The sequence below is a fragment of the Hyperolius riggenbachi genome, chromosome 11 (genome assembly GCF_040937935.1).
Source record: "Hyperolius riggenbachi isolate aHypRig1 chromosome 11, aHypRig1.pri, whole genome shotgun sequence".
Lineage (NCBI taxonomy): Eukaryota > Metazoa > Chordata > Amphibia > Anura > Hyperoliidae > Hyperolius > Hyperolius riggenbachi.
In genome coordinates, this window is record NC_090656.1 from 202,315,101 (window position 1) to 202,333,840 (window position 18,740).

Sequence of the window (18,740 nt, forward strand, 5' to 3'; positions counted from 1 at the left end):
GAAAATAAGTTTGCCACAATTGGAGCATTTACTAATGTGACCACACTGATGGGGGATCTTCATGCCATTACTGCAGGGACACTGACACTATACAGCACTATATACACGAAAATGTGCTGGGTGGGTGGGGGCGTGTCATGCTGTGTGATGGGGGCACGTCATACAGTGTGATGGGGGTGTGTCATGCTGCGTGATGGGGGTGTGTCATACTATGTGATGGGGGCTTGTCATGATGTGTGATGGGGGTGTGTCATACTGTGTAATGGGGGCGTGTCATGCTGTGTGATGGGGTGTGTCATACTGTGTGATGGGGGCGTGTCATGCTGTGTGATGGGGTGTGTCATACTGTGCGATGCGGGGGTGTCATGCCGTGTTGCACATCAGGGTGCGCATACACATACAGGTCTCATGCTTGCACATACGTGGGATGGTAACATGCGACGTGGCTTCACAAGGTGACTGACTGAAGCATGCGGCTGACCTTTGTGTTTGCCCTTTTTTTCCTTCCTGGCACTGCCGGACGGGCAACTGGCTGCTGCACCCGCCGACTTGGCTTTTTTAGCAGATTTGGGAGGTTGTGTCTCTGTTACCACCTGTGGCTCCTCCTGTTCGGCCTCCTGCACTGCTTGCAGCGATCAGCAAAAAGGGGATAGACACAGAAAAGATTAGAGGACATGGAAATCATAGCAATGATCTGCCCCGCCACAACTCTTCACACACCAAATCCAGGCACAAACAAAACTAAAATACAAAATTTACATCTATTTTGTCTTTTTTGGCTCATAAAGGTCTAAATAATAATTTCATCACGGGATCCCGATATCTCAGCTGTTACCTAGTCCAAACCTTTAGACAGTTGTGTGTAGCAGATGTCACAGGTGTCAGATTTCATGTTGTTACATTGCAAAGCATGATGGGGGATGAGTATTTAAAAAGCAGTAGGTGTTTCCTTATGAGTTAGATCTCAGCACCTCCACCCATCTCCCTGTAAACTCTGCCCCATTCCCAGTCTGAAGCAGATGCAGGGCCTGCTGTTTGCTACACACACAGTTCCTCTTCCTGGATGACATCAGAACTGTGATCACCATGTGACCAGATTAATAACTGATCAATATAGGTACATGACTGTGCTATAACAACTGAAATGTGTTGCTATTGATTAGCAAGCTTTAAGTCAATGACCTGTTCTATAAAGGCTATGATAAAAAATAAATTGACTACTAAAACATGCCATGATTTATTTTTTCACACATTCTGTCAACAACAAGAGAACAACAGAATACATCTACAAATGAGACAAAAAGTGTTTTATAAAAACTTAAATTTTAGTCCTACAGTCTATGGGAACAATATGCTGAGGAAGGAACTGCAAGGTCTCGCATGCCCTGCAGCCCAAACAAGATGTATCTGCTTACAGTACTGGAAAAAAGAATTACATTTGGCGCACCTGAGCCATATCAGCTGCAGGTCTCATGCAAAAGGAGTGTTTCATTTGGGACAAAGGAAATATTAAGGCCAAGGAAGTCCTTAGGCAGCTTTGGTTCCCCTGCTCGCCACCTAGGTAGTGCTGGGGGCTCAACAGAGACGGCGCCTAGGCTCCTGTACAACCACAAGGCCCTGAATTTAAATAATACGGCCCCTGACTCCCTGGCTTATGGGCGACCTTGTGGACACCAGTTGCAATAGATGCCTTACTTAGGTTAACTTAACTTCTTGAGGGAGACAGAGTAAATAGTGGTCATGTTCGAGTTTGGGACCACGTGGTTTGGCACACCTCTGGGAAGAGAAGGCTACATAACTAAATAGCCTAGGCTAAACATCACTGGGAGGGCAGAGTTACATACCAATATACAGCAATATGTAGGTCTAGGAAGTGTTTCTGATGCTGAAACCAGGAAATTTACCATTAAAGTGGGTACTGAATAATTTACTGCATTTTACTATATGTCATTACAGTGCCTCTTTAAAGTGTACCCGAAGCGACATGTGACATGATGAGATAAACATGTGTATGCACAGTGCTACACATATTAACACCTAGGCTGTTTTTCTTTTGCTGCCCGAAGGAATACAGTAAACCTTCCTGAAAAGCAAATTACAGCCATAAAGGTTTTCCTGGCAGAATACAACTTCTGAGGGCTGGGAGAGATAGAAAAGGTCAATAGTTCATGTATTTTAACTCTGGGACACTTAATAGACTGCCATTGAGCAGAGACAATAAAACATTCAATCTACGGTGTAAAGCTGGCTATACACTGGCCCGATTTGCGGCCGTTTCGACAGCAGATTCGATCACTGGGATCGAATCTGCTGCCAATCGTTCGCGCTAAACGCACCCGCCGATCCGATTTCCTCCCGAAATCGGATCGGTCCGTCGATCGCGGCGTGCGGAAAAATACCGTCGATCGCCCGCGGGTAGGGAGCGCGTCGCTAGCGGCGGCCGATCCGATCAGGTATACATTACCTGACGCTGGCTCCCGGGCATCTTCTCCGCGCTGCACCGCTCTGTTCCTACTTCCATCCCAGCGTACATTAACTTCCTGTGTCACTGCAGTGACCAGGAAGTTCAAATAGAGGGCGCTCTATTTGAAATTCCTGGTCACGGAGTGACACAGTGTACGCTGGGATGCGGTGCGGGGTGCAGCGCGGAGAAGAGGACCCGGAGCCAGCTCTAGGTAATGTATACGGGGGGGGGGGGGGGGGGACAGGCGGCAGGAGCAGCTCAACAGATTTAGATCGGTTTCAGGCTGAAACCGATTCACAATCTGTTTGCAGTAAAGGCAGCCATACGATCCCTCTCTGATCAGATTCGTTTAGATAGGGATCTGTCAGCTGGTCGATCTAATGGCAAATCGACCAGTGTATGGCTACCTTAAATGTTTAACTGTAAAATAGAACCATGGGATATCAACAAAAGACATTTTTAGGAGTAGGAAGATAAATACAACTGATTATCTCATCCGTTTATTTTCACCTCCGGTTCACTTTAAGACCTCAAACAAAACAGAAACAGCTCAGTAAGGTCACATGCCCCATTTATCTGTCAGCTGCAGATGGAAATGTGCTTTGAAACATGTCCTATGCAGGAAATTTGAAGGCCTCATAGGCTATAAGCGCCCGCTATTTGTAGGTGTAGTTTTTTATGGTGGGTGGCCCCATCGACAGCTATTTTATAGGCTGCAATTAATACGGGCACCCAATATTTTACAACTGATATAGGTAGTGTGGCGGGGGTTGGGGGTAGACTGTTAGGTTTATGCATTGTGGGGGGTCAGTAAAGGTTAGGCATCAGTGGGGGGTCGGTTAGGTTCAGGCATTAGTGAGTTGGTCAGTTAGGATAAAAAGTAGGGATAATAAAAATTGCACCCTGCAGAGAGAAAACACAGAGACAACAGGAGCACATATGGTGCAGAATGTCAAAGTACCAGAAGTATGTAAAATATGCGGATGGGTTATTTCTCACAAGGGTGGGTTGCAGAAGTGAAACCGACCACTAGAAGCATATGGAGATGTTTAACCCCGACTCCACTCGGGTGACCAGACGGAGCTGGTGATGGTTGCACTCTTGATAAAAAGCAAACCTCAAATGATCTAAATTGGTCAAAGAGGGTTGATCCCCCTCCCAAAGGAGTGTGAAGGCACAGGCTAAAGGGGAAAGAGGCGCCCAGAGAAAATATAATGCGCTAAAAACAAATACAATTAATAGAATGTTATTGCACTAGCAACGCGTTTCGTGGGTGCATACCCACTTCCTCAGGCCAAATAGCAGTGCCACAAATAGTGCTTGTAGCCACAAAGGCGCCTTATTTGTGGCTACAAGCACTATTGGGCACTGCTATTTGGCCTGAGGAAGTGGGTAAGCACCCACAAAACGCGTTGCCAGTGCAATAAAATTCTATTAATACGTGTATTTGTCTTCATTGAGGTAAGCCACCTCACTTTTTTTCATTTTATTTGTTTTTAACGCATTTTATCTTCTCTGGGCGCCTCTTTCCCCTTCATACAGTTAGGATAAGTCATCAGTAGAGGGAGGGCTTGTGTAGGAACAGGGCTAGAATTAGCGTTAGTAAAATATCAGTAAAATGTACAGATTTTTACTATCGGAATTACCACTTCCCAATAGACAATATCAGTAATTTTACAGATATTACCTCAGTAACATTGTATGGACTAAACAGGCACGACAACGTTTTAGAACGAAAGTATTTCAGTGCCTGCAATTTCTACAAATACATCTTAGCAGGCGAAGCTTTCTGATACCTGTAGTTCCTGCAGAGATGCTCCATTAATCGTTATTGTCCCGTTAATAAAGGTAGCCATACATCTAGCAACGTATGGGCAGACTCGACCAAGAGACAAATCTCTCATCGAATCGATGAGAGAGATCTGTCAGCTGCCCATACACCGCAGGCCGATTCCCGATCAATTTCAGCATGAAATCTCTCTGGAATCGGCCTTGTGCACCGCATCTGCCGCCCTGACGCTGTGCCCCCTAATGTCAATGCCCCCCCTCCCCCCCCCCCCCGGTGCCCTGTGTAAAGTGTATAGATTACCTGTCTGCGGCCTCTGCTTGTCTCCTGCTGGCTCCTGGGATTCCTCCTCTGCATACACAGGCGCCCCACGTGGTTTGTGACGTCACACGCGTGCCATTACTAGGAAACCACGTGGGGTGGGCGTGTATAGAGAGGGGAATGCGCCCAGAGCAGTGGAGGGACAAGCGCAGGCCACGGACAGGTAATGTATCCTTTACACAGGGCACATTTACATTAGATGGGACAGCATCTGAGGTTTCGACGCGTTCATCGATTATTGAGAAATTGCACGCCGCGCACCCGATCGAGCAACATCTTGCAGCATGCGCTATCGAGAATGCGACCAAGTTTCATCGTGAAATCGGTCGCATTGTTGGTCGGGCGTGCACTTGGCGAGACAGATTTTCATCCAATTCATTTACAATAATCAAATTGGATGGTCGATCGGCTGCCAAGGCGCCTGATGTATGGCCACCTTAAAACATACAGAAATCATTGTCACATCAGCTTCACAAATGAATCCACTTTATCGTTTGTTCTGTCCTTGAAATCCCTGGATAGGCATCCACTCAGCAGTAACACTGACACAAAGCACTGACACATTCCACTGCCTGCATATAAAATGTAGCAATATAGAACGCAATAAAGCAAAGCTGTTCGGGTAATTGCAGACTTAAATTCCGGATTTTATCTTCAAGTAGAAGATTTGGCTGGTAATGTGTGACTATTACCCACTAAACAAGGCTTTAACGGTCGCATTTTTCTTCCTGTAAGAACAGGTTTTACGTCCCGCTACTTCCAGGTAGCACATCGCCGGTAACGTGCTGTGTAATGGGAGTCGTGGATAAGTCTATAGCATGCGCCATATACGTCTTGATTTTTATGCCTGATTGACCTTTAGATAAGATTCCTGAATTGAACACACGATTAATTAACGAAAAGTGATTGCAATCGGTCTGAAAATGAATCGTGCAATCGAGCAGGATGAAAGATTTTAGTGGATTGCACAGGATTTGGCTGCCATTCCTGCTGCTTTTAATCGACTGTAGACTGCTTTTACCTAACCGTGCACTTCAATCATATTGCAACTTTGAGTGATCAAAACATAATCGATCAATAACAATCAACCTATTTTTTAATGAGAAAAATTGATAATTTAAATGATCAATCAGAACTTGATGAATGTATGGCTACCTTTAATCTGCCACTGACCAGTAAGCTGTGACAATAAAGGAAGCTATATATGGGACTATCAGAAACAATTATTTAAAGTGTATCTATACAATTTTTCTAGTCACCCCACCACCTAAATTAAAGACGGTCCCCCCACTCCTATACTCACCAGGACCCCTGAAGGCTCCAGTGCTTACATCAGACTGCGGCTTCCATTGGGGTACCTATTAGCTCCTGGAAGTACGCTACCTTCCCCAGTAACATCAGCAAGGGGGTGTGGTGATTACTCTATCCATTCACCATAAAGCTCTAGCCAGCATATCAGACAGAGAAAGGGGAGGCTGTTTCAGGAATGTGATGCAGCGGGGGCGCAGTAATGTTGAAACGGCATGGGGGTTCCTCTCCTTATTTCCCCCAATCTCAGACTCTTTGCTAAAGTAACATTTTCAGACAGGAAGAGGCAGGCTTGCCACAATGGGCTTGATTCACTTAAAGGGAACCAGAGAGGTTGGGGGGGGGGGGAGCTTCTATACATACCTGGGGCTTCCTCCAGCCCCATACGCACGGATCGCTCCCACGCTGCCCTCCTCTGCTGCCTGGATCCGCCGGTACTGGGTCCCGTCATTGCCGCGAGTCGGCCAGTCGGCCGGCAGACGCGGCCAAATGTCCGCATCACACGGGGCTCCCTCCATACACATACGCATGAGGCTGCCTACTGCGCAGCCTCATGCGTACGAGTATGGAGGGAGCCCCTGTGATGCGGACAATTGTCCGCGTCTGCCGGAAGTGACGGGACCCGGTACCGCCGATCCAGGAAACAGAGGATGGCGGCGTGGGAGCGATCCAGGCTTATGGGGATGGAAGAAGCCCCAGGCATGTATAAAATCTTGTTCTATTTTTGCATGCCGTTCCTCTCTGGTTACCTTTAAGCTGCATACACACGCCATACCAGACGCAACAACAGGTCCGCCGGAACCTCCCGGTGGGCGGTCTTTTAGACGACAGTAGCGGATCGTTCAGAAACAGCTTTACCAGTCCGCCGACAGCGCGTACACACGCGCATACTGTCAGCTAAAGACCGCGCAGCGGGAGGGTCCAGGCGGACCCGTCGTTGCATCTGGTATGACGTGTGTACGAGGCTTAAGACAAATAGCGTGTCTTATTAGCGTTAAGGGACTTATCAGAATTAAGGGGCCTTATCGGTGCCTTATCAAAGTTAAGGGGCTTTATCAGCTTAGCATAGTGAGCGCTACTAACATATGCCTGCTAATTGGCAATGATGAGAGCTCCACTCGTCCTGCTCTGAGCCCTTGCGGGTCCAATCACTTCAAAGGACATTATCCCCGCACTTTGATTGGCCCAATAGGCTGCCTGTTACTTGACATGCACAAACAACCTCAAGAATCAGAATTCCCACTCTGAAGTCATAATTGATGAAATCAAAATTAATCACTGCTTCACTGTTCAGAAACTCTTTATTGTATCAAATGTGCACGATTAAAAACAATGTTAAAAACAAGGCATGGTCGCATGACATCCATAAGTCTGTATACATTATTATTATTGTTATTATTTAGTATTTATATAGCGCCGACATATTACGCAGCGCTGTACAGTGTATGTGTGTATATATATATATATATATATATATATATATATATATATATATATATATATATATCTTGTCACTAACTGTCCCTCAAAGGAGCTCACAATCTAATCCCTACCATTGCCATATGTCTATATTATGTAAGTACTGTAGTCTAGGGACAATTTTTAGGGGGAGCCAATTAACTTATCCGTATGTTTTTGGAATGTGGGAGGAAACCGGAGTGCCCGGAGGAAACCCACACAGACACGGAGAGAACATACAAACTCTTTGCAGATAGTGCCCTGGCTTGGATTCGAACCGGGGACCCAGCGCTGCAAGGCGAGAGAGCTAACCACTACGCCACCGTGCTGCCCATATATACAGACTAATAATAAATAGGCAAGGCTCTATAGTTCCTATTATAAAGATGAATATACAACATAATAATAAAATATGCCAAATGTCTAATGGCATAAACCGTATATATATATATGATATAACTATAAAATGTGCGATCTCTCAAGAACAAATTGATCTGTGCAATATTGTTAATATTCATAGATATCACATGGTGCTGGTGTAAGGGAGATAACACCATAGAAAAATGCCAAAAAAGTGAAAAAGTATTTAGAGTGAAGTATACCAATGAAAGTCCTAGTGCAAAAAGATGGCCATTATAGACAAAAAGTGCCAGTGTGAACCTATACAGCATATCCACCAAGAGTATAATGCAACAGAAAGTATCAATAAGAAGTATTATAGAGGAAATACCACATCTGCAGTGAATAGGAGCAGGAACCAAAGTGAAATGATGAGAGACGCAGAGTAGTGAGAGTCTTACTCAGTAGCAGGTTGGATGGGTGGACCACGCTGGCGCTGGGCGCGCTAGCCTAACTAGTTTAGCCCGAAAGCTCAGTCGGAGAAGCTGCCTCTGATGGAACTACTGCTACTGGGTAAGACTGTCAGGGCCATATGCAATTCACTTTTTCTCCTAGGTTTTCTCCTAGGAGATAAACTTTCACCTTCTCTTTAAAATAATTTTCACCACTTTGCAATTTAAAAAGTAGCAAAAAGAAGGTGAAAAGGTACAGTCAAAATTATTTTGAGTATTTTTTTGTTTACTGGTGGTTTAAAAGACCTTATTTTGACAAGGTGTGAAATTATCTCCTAGGAGATAACTCAGATGAAAATGTGAATTGCATATGGGCCTCACTATTCCCCAACCCTGTCCTCAAGGCCCACCAACAGTGCATGTTTTGTGAAAATCCACACAGGTAGTTAATCAGCTCTGTTGAGACACTAATGACCTCATCTGTGAATGTTTGTGGGTTTCCTACAAAACATGTACTGTTGGTGGGCCTTGAGGACAGGGTTGGGGAACTCTGTTTTAAGTGATTCTATAGAAATGGCCTTCACAAGACTTATTCAAGTACAGGTAGTCTCCGACTTACGAATGACCCGCCGATACGAATGGCATGGATTCTGTGTTTCCATGGGAATAAGTAAAAAAAAAAATTCAAATTGGACTTGTAGTTTTTGAGATTTTTTTTTAAATATTCAAAGAAAAAATGACTTTTAAACTTGTACAAGCAGTTGCAGAGGGCAGAGGTGACACAGAGGGGGACACTGGAGGGGGGCACAGAGGAGGTACAGGGGACAGAGATGGCACAATGTTCCGACTTAAGAACAGATTCAGGTTAAGAACGAACCTACAGTCCCTATCTCATTCGTTAATCAGGGACCTGTACAACTCAAGTGAAAAAAAGTCACATACTCAGCTATGGAGAGAGAAGGCTTTGGATCCTACAGAGAAGAACTAGACAGAATTGATGAGACTCTATAGAACTGCAATGCTGGTGACACAGAGGATACATTCTCACGTATACCACATGTCAGCATACACATTTACATTCATGTTTAACACAAATGCAAAAAAAGGTGCATGGCCATCCAGGATGTACAAAGCACTTTAATAAAAAACGGACTGGAAAAAAAAGAAAAGAAAAGAAAGAAAAAGCAAACTACATGTAGGAAAACACATTCGATGTTAACCAGTCCACTGATTAAGGCTGTCAGGTGTAATGTGCTTCTGTCTATTTTGTACGGGTGGAAATGAGTCTGAGCCTTGAGCATCATCTTCTCATGTATATATGTACTAATCCATACTATGCGTGATCTATGTATGTAGTTGTGTCAGCCATCCATGTTTATATTGTTCCAATGGAAGCATCATGAAAAATAACTGTGCTATAAAAAAAACCAGTAAGTACATACAGTACTATTATGGCCTAGATATCAGTTCTATAAATAGCTGTAATTTCCCAAGTGTTACTAATGATGGTATAAATCATTACACCCGCTCTGTAAGGGCGGAGTCTCATCTGCTGTGCTTAGCACAAGCCCCCGAGGAACCGAATACGGCAGACAGGAGCACATGGAATTATCTGCATATCTGTTTCTTAATTCTACAAAGGAAATTCAATGTCTGCTGAATTTTCCCCTTAGGGGTTGTTTCCTTATTTCATCTTATAAAATACCTTTTGGACATTAAGCAAGTGAAAAATACACTAAAAAGTAGACATGAGAAGGCATGATAAATTTTCTCTCTTTTTCAAAAGTTTTTGTTTTGAAATTTACAACATAATACAAGATAACACATATATCAAACATATGCGCCATAGGAGTACAAGGTACATTCACCCTAAATGGGAACTGTCATAGACAATACAAATGAACACCGGCAGCACACTGGCTACATATACCAATATCCAACATACAGGAAGCCCATAACTATCGTTGATCATCATAGCAAATGTAATCGTTTGACCACCTTCCAGGACAAGTGGCCTCTACAAACAGGACAACATATACCAAAGACACCTATCACCCCATAACTGAAAACGTAGAAAAATATTGAAATGTAAATAAGGCGGTAAGTCAGGCAAATAACTGGATCTACAAATTGAAAAGGAGGATCAAGAGTGATCTGAAAGTAGTAATGGAAGAAAGGCAGAGGAAAAAGCAAAAAAGGGGGAAAGAGGTAGGGGGAAGGGGCCTCCCACTAGAAACCACATAGTACTTCAGGCCATTACATTATATAACCACATCACTAAACTCAAAGTGTGATCGGAATTTTCACACCTCAATAAAGGAATGAGGGGTCCAATGCGAGAAATTAAGAAAATATGGTTTCCATATTTTCTCAAATTTAGGTAAGGAGTCATCCAAAATAGCTTTCATTCTGTCAAAACACAAAAGGCAGAGCTCAGGTTTGGTTTAAATAAAGCGAAAGGTAGTGTAGGAGATTTCTACCAACTAGAAATTACTTTTTTGGCTGCAATAAAGATGTGTGTGATTAATATATATTGCAAATGAGTAGCTTCGGGGGGTTGTAAACCCAAAAGGGCCACCTCTGGGGAATTTTTGATTTAGTGGTAGATAAAGCACCTGGTAGACCCTGATCCAGAATCTGCGGGCCCTAGGGCAGGACCACCATGCGTGCGAGAATGTACCCTTTGTCCAAACATTCTAAAACATAAACCGTTAGATCTAGTATTGAATTTAACTAGTTGGTCTGGTGTCAAGTATCACTGTAGAAGTACTTTATACTGAGTTTCCACTATGGATGCAGGCATGACTAACTTTGAATACTGTAGCAAAATTATACCATGCGAGAAAACTCAGGAGAAACGTTTATTGAATCGGGACCACCAGGTAAACCTGCAGAGGACTTGTGGTACATATGGACCCTGCAGGCAGCCATCGCACATTAATATTTGGTTAATAGTAATTGTGAATTTATCTCAAAGTCCATATTTAAAATTGAGTTTAACTTACTCAGGGTTGACTCAAACCAATATTCACCAACTGTAAACAAAACAAAATGATCAGATTAAAGCTGAACGAATTCTGCAGCAGATGATTGGTTAACAACCAATAATCAATTGTTTAATTGGTCATTGCCAGAATGGAACTATTGGGAAACCTTTTACTAGTCCCATACAAGTCGCAACATGTGCATGAGCAGCTAACTGCGTGGAGCAAAACAGGAAGGAACTGCACTTATACGACCTTCTGGAAATTGGTCAGAGAGTAATCAACTGCCCAAAAGGAGCTACCCATGTGTAGTGATGCTTTTGTTTTTCTCTTCAAAAGATCTTAAAGAGGCGATAGGGTCTGATACAATTCACTTTTTCTACTAAGTTTTCTCTGAGGAGATACTTTTTCATTTTCTGTTTAAAATCGCTTTTGCACTCTGCAATTGAAAACGTACCAATAACTAGGTGAAAAAGTACTTATTTTTCTCGCTTATGGGTGGCTTAAAATGAATTTTATTCATAATGTGAAAATTTCACCCAGGAGCAAACTCCTAAGCATAAAAGGTTATAATTACCCGCTGGGTCTTTTCTGTTTGGCTCTCCCCCTGAGCCCTGTAGGCGCCGACTTTTGGCATCTAGCCCCTCCCCTTGCAGACAAGTGCCATGGCTCTTCTGCAAGGGGGTGCAGCTACACACCATAAGTTGTCGAATACAGGGCTCCAGGAGAGAGCTGAAAGGAATATATGCAATGTGTATTTTAGGGCCCAATCCAATTCACTTTTTCTCCTACGTTTTCTCCTAGATGATATTTTTACATTATAAATAAAACGCCTTTTAAGCTTGAATAATATACATTGTGTGTTTTAGAAAGAATAGTCTCTTTAACCCCAATACATTCAACACTTCAGTGGTGTCTTCAAAACACTAAAGGTGTAGTCCCAGCTTAGAGGAGGATCGTGAGAGGAGGATTGTGGGAGGAGGTGGAGGCCAAAACAGCAGTCCCATCTTCCCTCCCACCATGCACTGCAGCTCTGGGAAGGCGACAGACACAATACAGAAAGACAGCTGGCACTCTGATGTCTATGGAGCAGCCAGGAAGGGCAAGCATTAGTGTGGGCAGCATGCAGTGGGTCGGACAGACGTCAAATAGACCGAGAAACAAAGTACTTACACGGGTGATATCTACAAATAGCCAAGAAGAGAGAATGGCGCCACTCAGTCAGCATATCATTGGCCTGGGACATGCATGTGGGAGGTGTGAGTCACATCCTGTATATCCTCTAATGCTGGTTATATCAGCAGACATGGAGAATTAATTTTACATATACCAGTATATATATATATATATATATATCCTGTACAGGTGGCTTCCATAACCTAAACTGTGATCCATTTTTTAATTCCAGAAACAAACAATGGAAAGCAAATTATAGACATGCATCGCAGACGTCCAGGATCGGTGGTTTGATGAGAAATGGGAAACAAGAACGTGCGTACGAACCTGCTACGTCATTATGCGTGGCCACGGGGAAGCAGACAGGACATACTGCACATGCGCAGTATGTCCGGAAGACAAGTCAGGAGAGGTATAAAAAATTGTATTGTGCGTGGGCACACCATTCCAAGGTTGGGTGCTTGGTATTGTGGCATAGGCTATGCCCATCAGCTTCAAAACCATCAAATATACCAGCACACCGTGTTGAAAAAGAAAAAAAACGCTCTTTTATTGAGCCATCATGTCCACAAAGATACCACCTTTGTGGACATGATGGCTCAATAAAAGAGTGTTTTTTCTTTTTCAACACGGTGTGCTGGTATATTTGAAGTCATGGGGAGGTGTCTGACTTGCAGAGAAGACCAGGAAGGATTACGGGAGGACGGCAGCAGACTGAGTGGAACGGAAGGAGCGGTAAGTATTAGCTCTTACACCCCCACCCACTTCATTTTAGGTGTTCTTTGACATCTGGTATCCTTTAAAATATTCATTGAACTATGTGGATTTTCTATAAGTGGTTGGAGTGAGCATATGATGTCTCCCACGATGCAACACTGCTGAATATGCAAATCATTGTTGTCCCTGTAAGCTAGCCACAGCTCCAGAACCACTAGAATGCAATGATATGTCAGGTTGTTAGTTGTACAGAGCCACAATAATCCAACATGCATACAGACTGTTTCGGACTGGTTGATCCTCATCAGTGCATGGCATGGATTAATGTGGCTCTATGGAGTAGGATTTGAAACACCCAAAGTTACAGACTACCCAGCAAGCTCATGGTGAAAAATAACTTCTAGGAGTAGTGGAGATGAAGAGAATCTGTTCTACAATGATGTACCTTTTCTGTTTATTTATCCAGGAATTAGTGTTATTGTGTTAAGGTGGCCATACATCTTTCAACTTGGCAGATGATTGACCATCCAATTCGCTAATTATTATCGAATCAGATGAAAAATCGGTAGTCCGACTGTCTAAGGAGAGTCAGAGATCCTTACAGCCGCCAAGAGCATGCCCAATCTACGATGCGACCAATTTTGGGCCGAAATTAGTTGTACGTATTGTTCAGACATGCTGCAACATGTTGAGCCATCATGGTTAATAGAGTACATGGCGGTAATATCGCAATATCGCGATGAGCGGCGAACACGATGGAACCCCCAGCGCTGTCTCTTCTAGTGCAGTGATAGTCAAACTTGGCTCTCCAGCTGTTAAGAAACTACAAGTCCCACAATGCATTTACCTTTATGAATCAGGACTGTGGCTGTCAAGACTCCTGCAATGCATTGTGGAACTTGTAGTTCTTTAACAGATGGAGAGCCGAGTTTGCCTATCACTGCCCCAGTGTATAAATGTACCCCCATGTGTTCATTTATACATTACCTGTCCTATGTCGCTCGTTGTGCAGTGCCCATCCGTCTTCCGGTTCTTCCTCTTCCATGTGCGCCTAACACATATATAGCATGTGGCGTGTGTGTGACATCACACTTCACGTGCTAAATGCCAGTGGCGTGTGAAGTGCAAATAGAAGTGGAACAACTGGAAGACGGATGGGCACCGCACAGTGAGCGACATAGGACAGGTAATGTATACACACAAGAGGGGCACGTTTATACATAAGGGAGCCATTGGCGGACCTTGCCAATTCAGGAATAGGCCTGTGGTGTATGGGCAACCTACAGATCTCTCTATTTAATCAGATTAAATCAGAGAGAGATTTGTCTCTTGTTCAAATCTGCCCAGCATTGCTAGATGTATGGGCACCTTCACTCGTGTCCGATTGTGAAGTTTATATTTTGCCTCGCAGGCAGGGGCGTAATCAGAAGTCCCTGGGCCCCTCTGCAAGAATTTGAGCGCCCCCCCCCCCCCCCCCCCCGGGACCGCTAATGGCTGCTTTGGGGGGGGGGGCAAGAGGGGTCGCAGCATAACGGGAGAGCTTTCCACATCAGCGGGGACAGTCTCCCCCTCCCTCACCTCGGGCTCACCCCTCTGCGCTCCCCCTCCTGCATCTATCTAAGTGGCAGCAGCGGCGGTGGCAGCTATAATTACCTCTATTCACCACCGGAGGTCTCCGATCTGCAAGGACTGCCTAACGCAGGATGGCGGCTGCAGAGTGGCTCCCCCAGGACCTCCTAACGCAGGAATGCATCATCCGCAATGTGCGAGATTAGACGGGAGCTCGCGCTCGCAAGACTGCGAGCACCCGTCACAAGGCAGAACAGGGATCCATGATCTGGCTGTGTTGTTCAAATAAATGGCCAAAATAAATGTAAATAGCGCTGTGATCTCCCGCAGCGCTTTACAAATGACAGTCTTGTCACATAACTGTCCCTCGATGGACTCACAATCTAATCCCTACCATAGGCCTATGTCATGTAGGCACAGGACTGAGTACCGATTGCAGTCTAGGGATAATTTAGGGTGAGGGAGCGGGGATTGAAGGAACTAGGCTTTTTAAAAAAAAAAATTTAAGGATAATTTTTAATTTATTAAAAAAAAAACTAAGGATCGCAAGATCGATCAGAGACCACTAAAAGAAAGCTCAATTTGTGAAAAGAAAAAGAGGTAAGATTAATTTGGGTGGTAAGTTGTATGGCCGTGCAATTAACTGTTAAAGCTGCTCAGTGCTGACTTGTAAAAAAAAAAATCGCCTGGTTACTGAGGGAAGGGGTGCGGGGAGAATAAACCTGTGGTCCTCAAGTGGTTAATTATTATTATTTTTATTTTTTATTTATATAGCGCCAACATCTTCCGCAGCGCTTTACAAAGCACAATAAGACGACAAGGGGAACATAGATATACTAACAAATTGTAAAGCAGAGAGTTCCAAGCAGCACAAATATTGTGACAAAAACAGTAAACATTAGGAGGAGGACCCTGCCTTTAGGATCTCTCCACAGGTGGAAAATCGATTTTCTGGAAAAATTTCTGGGGTGCCAACAATTTTGGCTATGACTGTATTTCATGTTCATCAGGGTACTTTTACACAGCAGCCATTGCATTGTGGCTTAGTGCACAACTTAACTCGCATATGAATGTGATGCAACTAAACTGTTCACATTACTCCATCAACAACGCGGTAAGATGGATTCCGCCAGAATAATGCATGGCATCATTGCACAACGCAAATGTTGACACACTTCTTGCAAGTCAGTGATAACTGAAATTTTTCCAAAAGACATGAGCATTGATAGTGGATTGTGCATGCGCATAAGATGCCAATGACTTGTTTCCTGTCTGGCATTATAAGAATTGTTTTGGCCTACAGACATAACCACCAAAAATAAATATATTTGCATAGGATTTCATGAGATTACATTCTTGGCGATGAGATATTTCCCTTGCGATGCGTCGCATTGTATAAAATGCGAAACCCATCATGTGAAAGGAGCCTAAAGATGAGCAATAACAATGTCGCCATCTTTTTTCCCCATATAAACAGTTTTGGTTGCCTGGCTGTCATGCTGTTCTTTAGTAGCGTCTGAGTCATACCTGGAAAAGGGTGCAGCAAGTAAAGTCACACCTGGAACAGGCATGAAGTCACAGCAGGAACAAACGTGCAGCCAGTAGAGTCACACCTGGAACAAGCATGCAGTTAGTGGAGTCACATCTGGAACAAGTGTGCAGCCAGTGGAGTCACACCTGGAACAAGCATGCAGCCAGTGGAGTAACACCTGGAACAAGCATGCAGCCAGTGGAGTAACACCTGGAACAAGCATGCAGCCAGTGGAGTAACACCTGGAACAAGCATGCAGCCAGTGGAGTAACACCTGGAACAAGCATGCAGCCAGTGGAGTAACACCTGGAACAAGCATGCAGCCAGTGGAGTAACACCTGGAACAAGCATGCAGCCAGTGGAGTAACACCTGGAACAAGCATGTAGCCAGTGGAGTCACACCTGGAACAAGCATGCAGCCAGCAGAGTCACACCTGGAACAAGCATGCAGCAAGTGAAGTCACACCTGGAACAAGCATGCAGCCAGTGGAGTCACATCTGGAACAAGCATGCAGCAGTGAAGTCACACCTGGAACAAGCATGCAGCAGTGAAGTCACACCTGGAACAAGCATGGAGCCAGTGGAGTAAAACCTGGGACAAGTATGCAGACAGTGGAGTCACACCTGGAACACGCTTGCAGCCAGCAGAGTCCCATCTGGAACAAACATGCAGATTCGAACAAACAGATAGATCCCTCTCTGATCGAATCTGATCAGAGAGGGATCGTAAGGCTGCCTTTACTGCAAACAGATTGTGAACCGATTTCAGCCTGAAACCGTTCACAATCTGTGGTGGTGGTGCTACCGCCGCTCCCCCCGCCCGCATAGATTACCTGTTCCGGCCGCCGCGACTCCAGTTCCTAGGTCTCCGCTGTCTTCTCCGCTCTGGTCTGCTCTCCGGGTCCGGCATGCTTCACTTCTTCCTGCCCGGCAGGAAGTTTAAACAGTAGAGCGCCCTCTACTGTTTAAACTTCCAGCCGGGCTAGAAGAAGTGAAGCATGCCGGACCCGGAGACCAGACCAGTGCGGAGACGGAGCAGCGGTGACCGGGGTGAGTCGCGCCGGCGGAGCAGGTAATGTATTGCCACTCTATTGCGTCGGTCGTCAGGCACTCGAACGCCGCTAGCGACGCGCTCCCTACCCACGGGCGATTGACGGTAATATACCGCATGGAGCGATCGACGGGATCGATCTATTTCGGGACGAAATAGAGCAAAATTTAGCGTGTAGCGTGAACGATGTGACAGCAGATTCGATCCCAGTGATCTAATCTGCTGTCGATCGGCAGGGGAATCGGCCTAGTGTATGGCCAGCTTTAAAGTACCGGAAGCAGAGGATCAGCACAACAGTCAGCCGATCAAAATTGTTTTAGAAGGGAAAGAAAATATCTCACTGAAGATTTCATCTTAATAAGCAAAGTAAATCGTGCATTTTACTTTACACCTACTTGTTTCTATTTTATTTCAAGGAACATAATCTATTATAGACTACATGATTACTAGTTTTGAATATTTTTTTATTGTTCTCAAGTACATTTTCCTTATAAGGTAATGTGAATTCTCATATACGGATAAGCTCTTTGGTGGCTGGCAAAGCTGAGTGGCCAGGAGGATTATGGGGGACTTGAAGAAGCCCCAGGTGTGGCCATATCAACTCTTGCACAGGACAGAAGGAAAACTTCCTGTATGTAGTTAGAGAGTTTAGCCTGTCTAATTCCCCCTCATCTACGTCTAATAACAAGTTGTAATTTGATCTCTCCCCTGTGTCAGCTGACTGCCACAACAGATAAGCTCATTTGAAAGCACAGGATGTTAACAATATGTCTGCTTCCATGAAAGCAGGAAGTAGAAACACTGAAGTTTTATGGTAAGATTTGTATCAGCTGTAACAAATAAATGTTTTTCTTTAAAGGTTATTATGCTGTTGTGTATCTTTTAGAGCAGATAGGAAGTTGAGGTCAGGTCCACTTTAAAGGGAACCTGAGGTGAGAGTGATATAGAGGCTGCCATATTTCATTCCTTTTAAACCACACCCGTTGCTTGGCAGCCCTGCTGATCCTATGTCTCTAATACTTTTAGCCATAGACCCTGAACAAGCATGCAGCAGATCAGGTACTCTGACTCAGGTTTTACTGGATTAGCCATATGCTTGTTCCAGGGTTTGACTCAGACATGACTTATGGTAGAAGATCAACAGGACTGCCGGGCAACTGGCATTGTTTACAAGGAAATAAATATGGCAGCCTTCATATCCCTCTCACCTCGGGTATCCTTTAACTGCTTGCCGACCGTGTAACGCCGATAGGTGTGGCATGCCGGCAGCCCCAGGACCGCCCAACGCCAATCGGCGTAAAGTCCTGGGGCAGCAGTTTGCAAGAGATCAAGCGCAGGCTGCGCGCATCTCCTGTTCAAGGGGCGCAGTTCCCCCTCTCCTTCAGTCTCCGATCGGCGAAACTGCCGTCTAATTATATAGTACATAGCTGCGATCTGCAGCAGCGCTGTACTGGGGACAGCCGTGTGACACGGCTGTCCCCCTGGGAGACACAGAAGCGATCGGCGGTGATAGGCTGAAGCCTATCGCAGCCAATCGCTGTGATAGGCTGGCGGGGGGAGGGAGGGAAAAATATTAAAGAAATA

General features: G+C 44.7%; 1 protein-coding gene across 4 annotated transcripts in view; it reads right to left on the minus strand.

Moving 5' to 3' along the window:
• Positions 1-18,740, minus strand: part of TUB (TUB bipartite transcription factor) — a 305,609-nt gene that overhangs the window by 39,040 nt on the left and 247,829 nt on the right. For 3 of the 4 annotated variants that reach the window (XM_068260531.1, XM_068260532.1, XM_068260533.1), the window contains exon 4: positions 482-622. The exons of the other annotated variant lie outside the window; for it this stretch is intronic. In XM_068260531.1, coding sequence (XP_068116632.1) covers positions 482-622 — 141 coding nt within the window. The remainder of the gene's footprint in view (positions 1-481; positions 623-18,740) is intronic. 4 annotated transcript variants of the gene reach the window in all.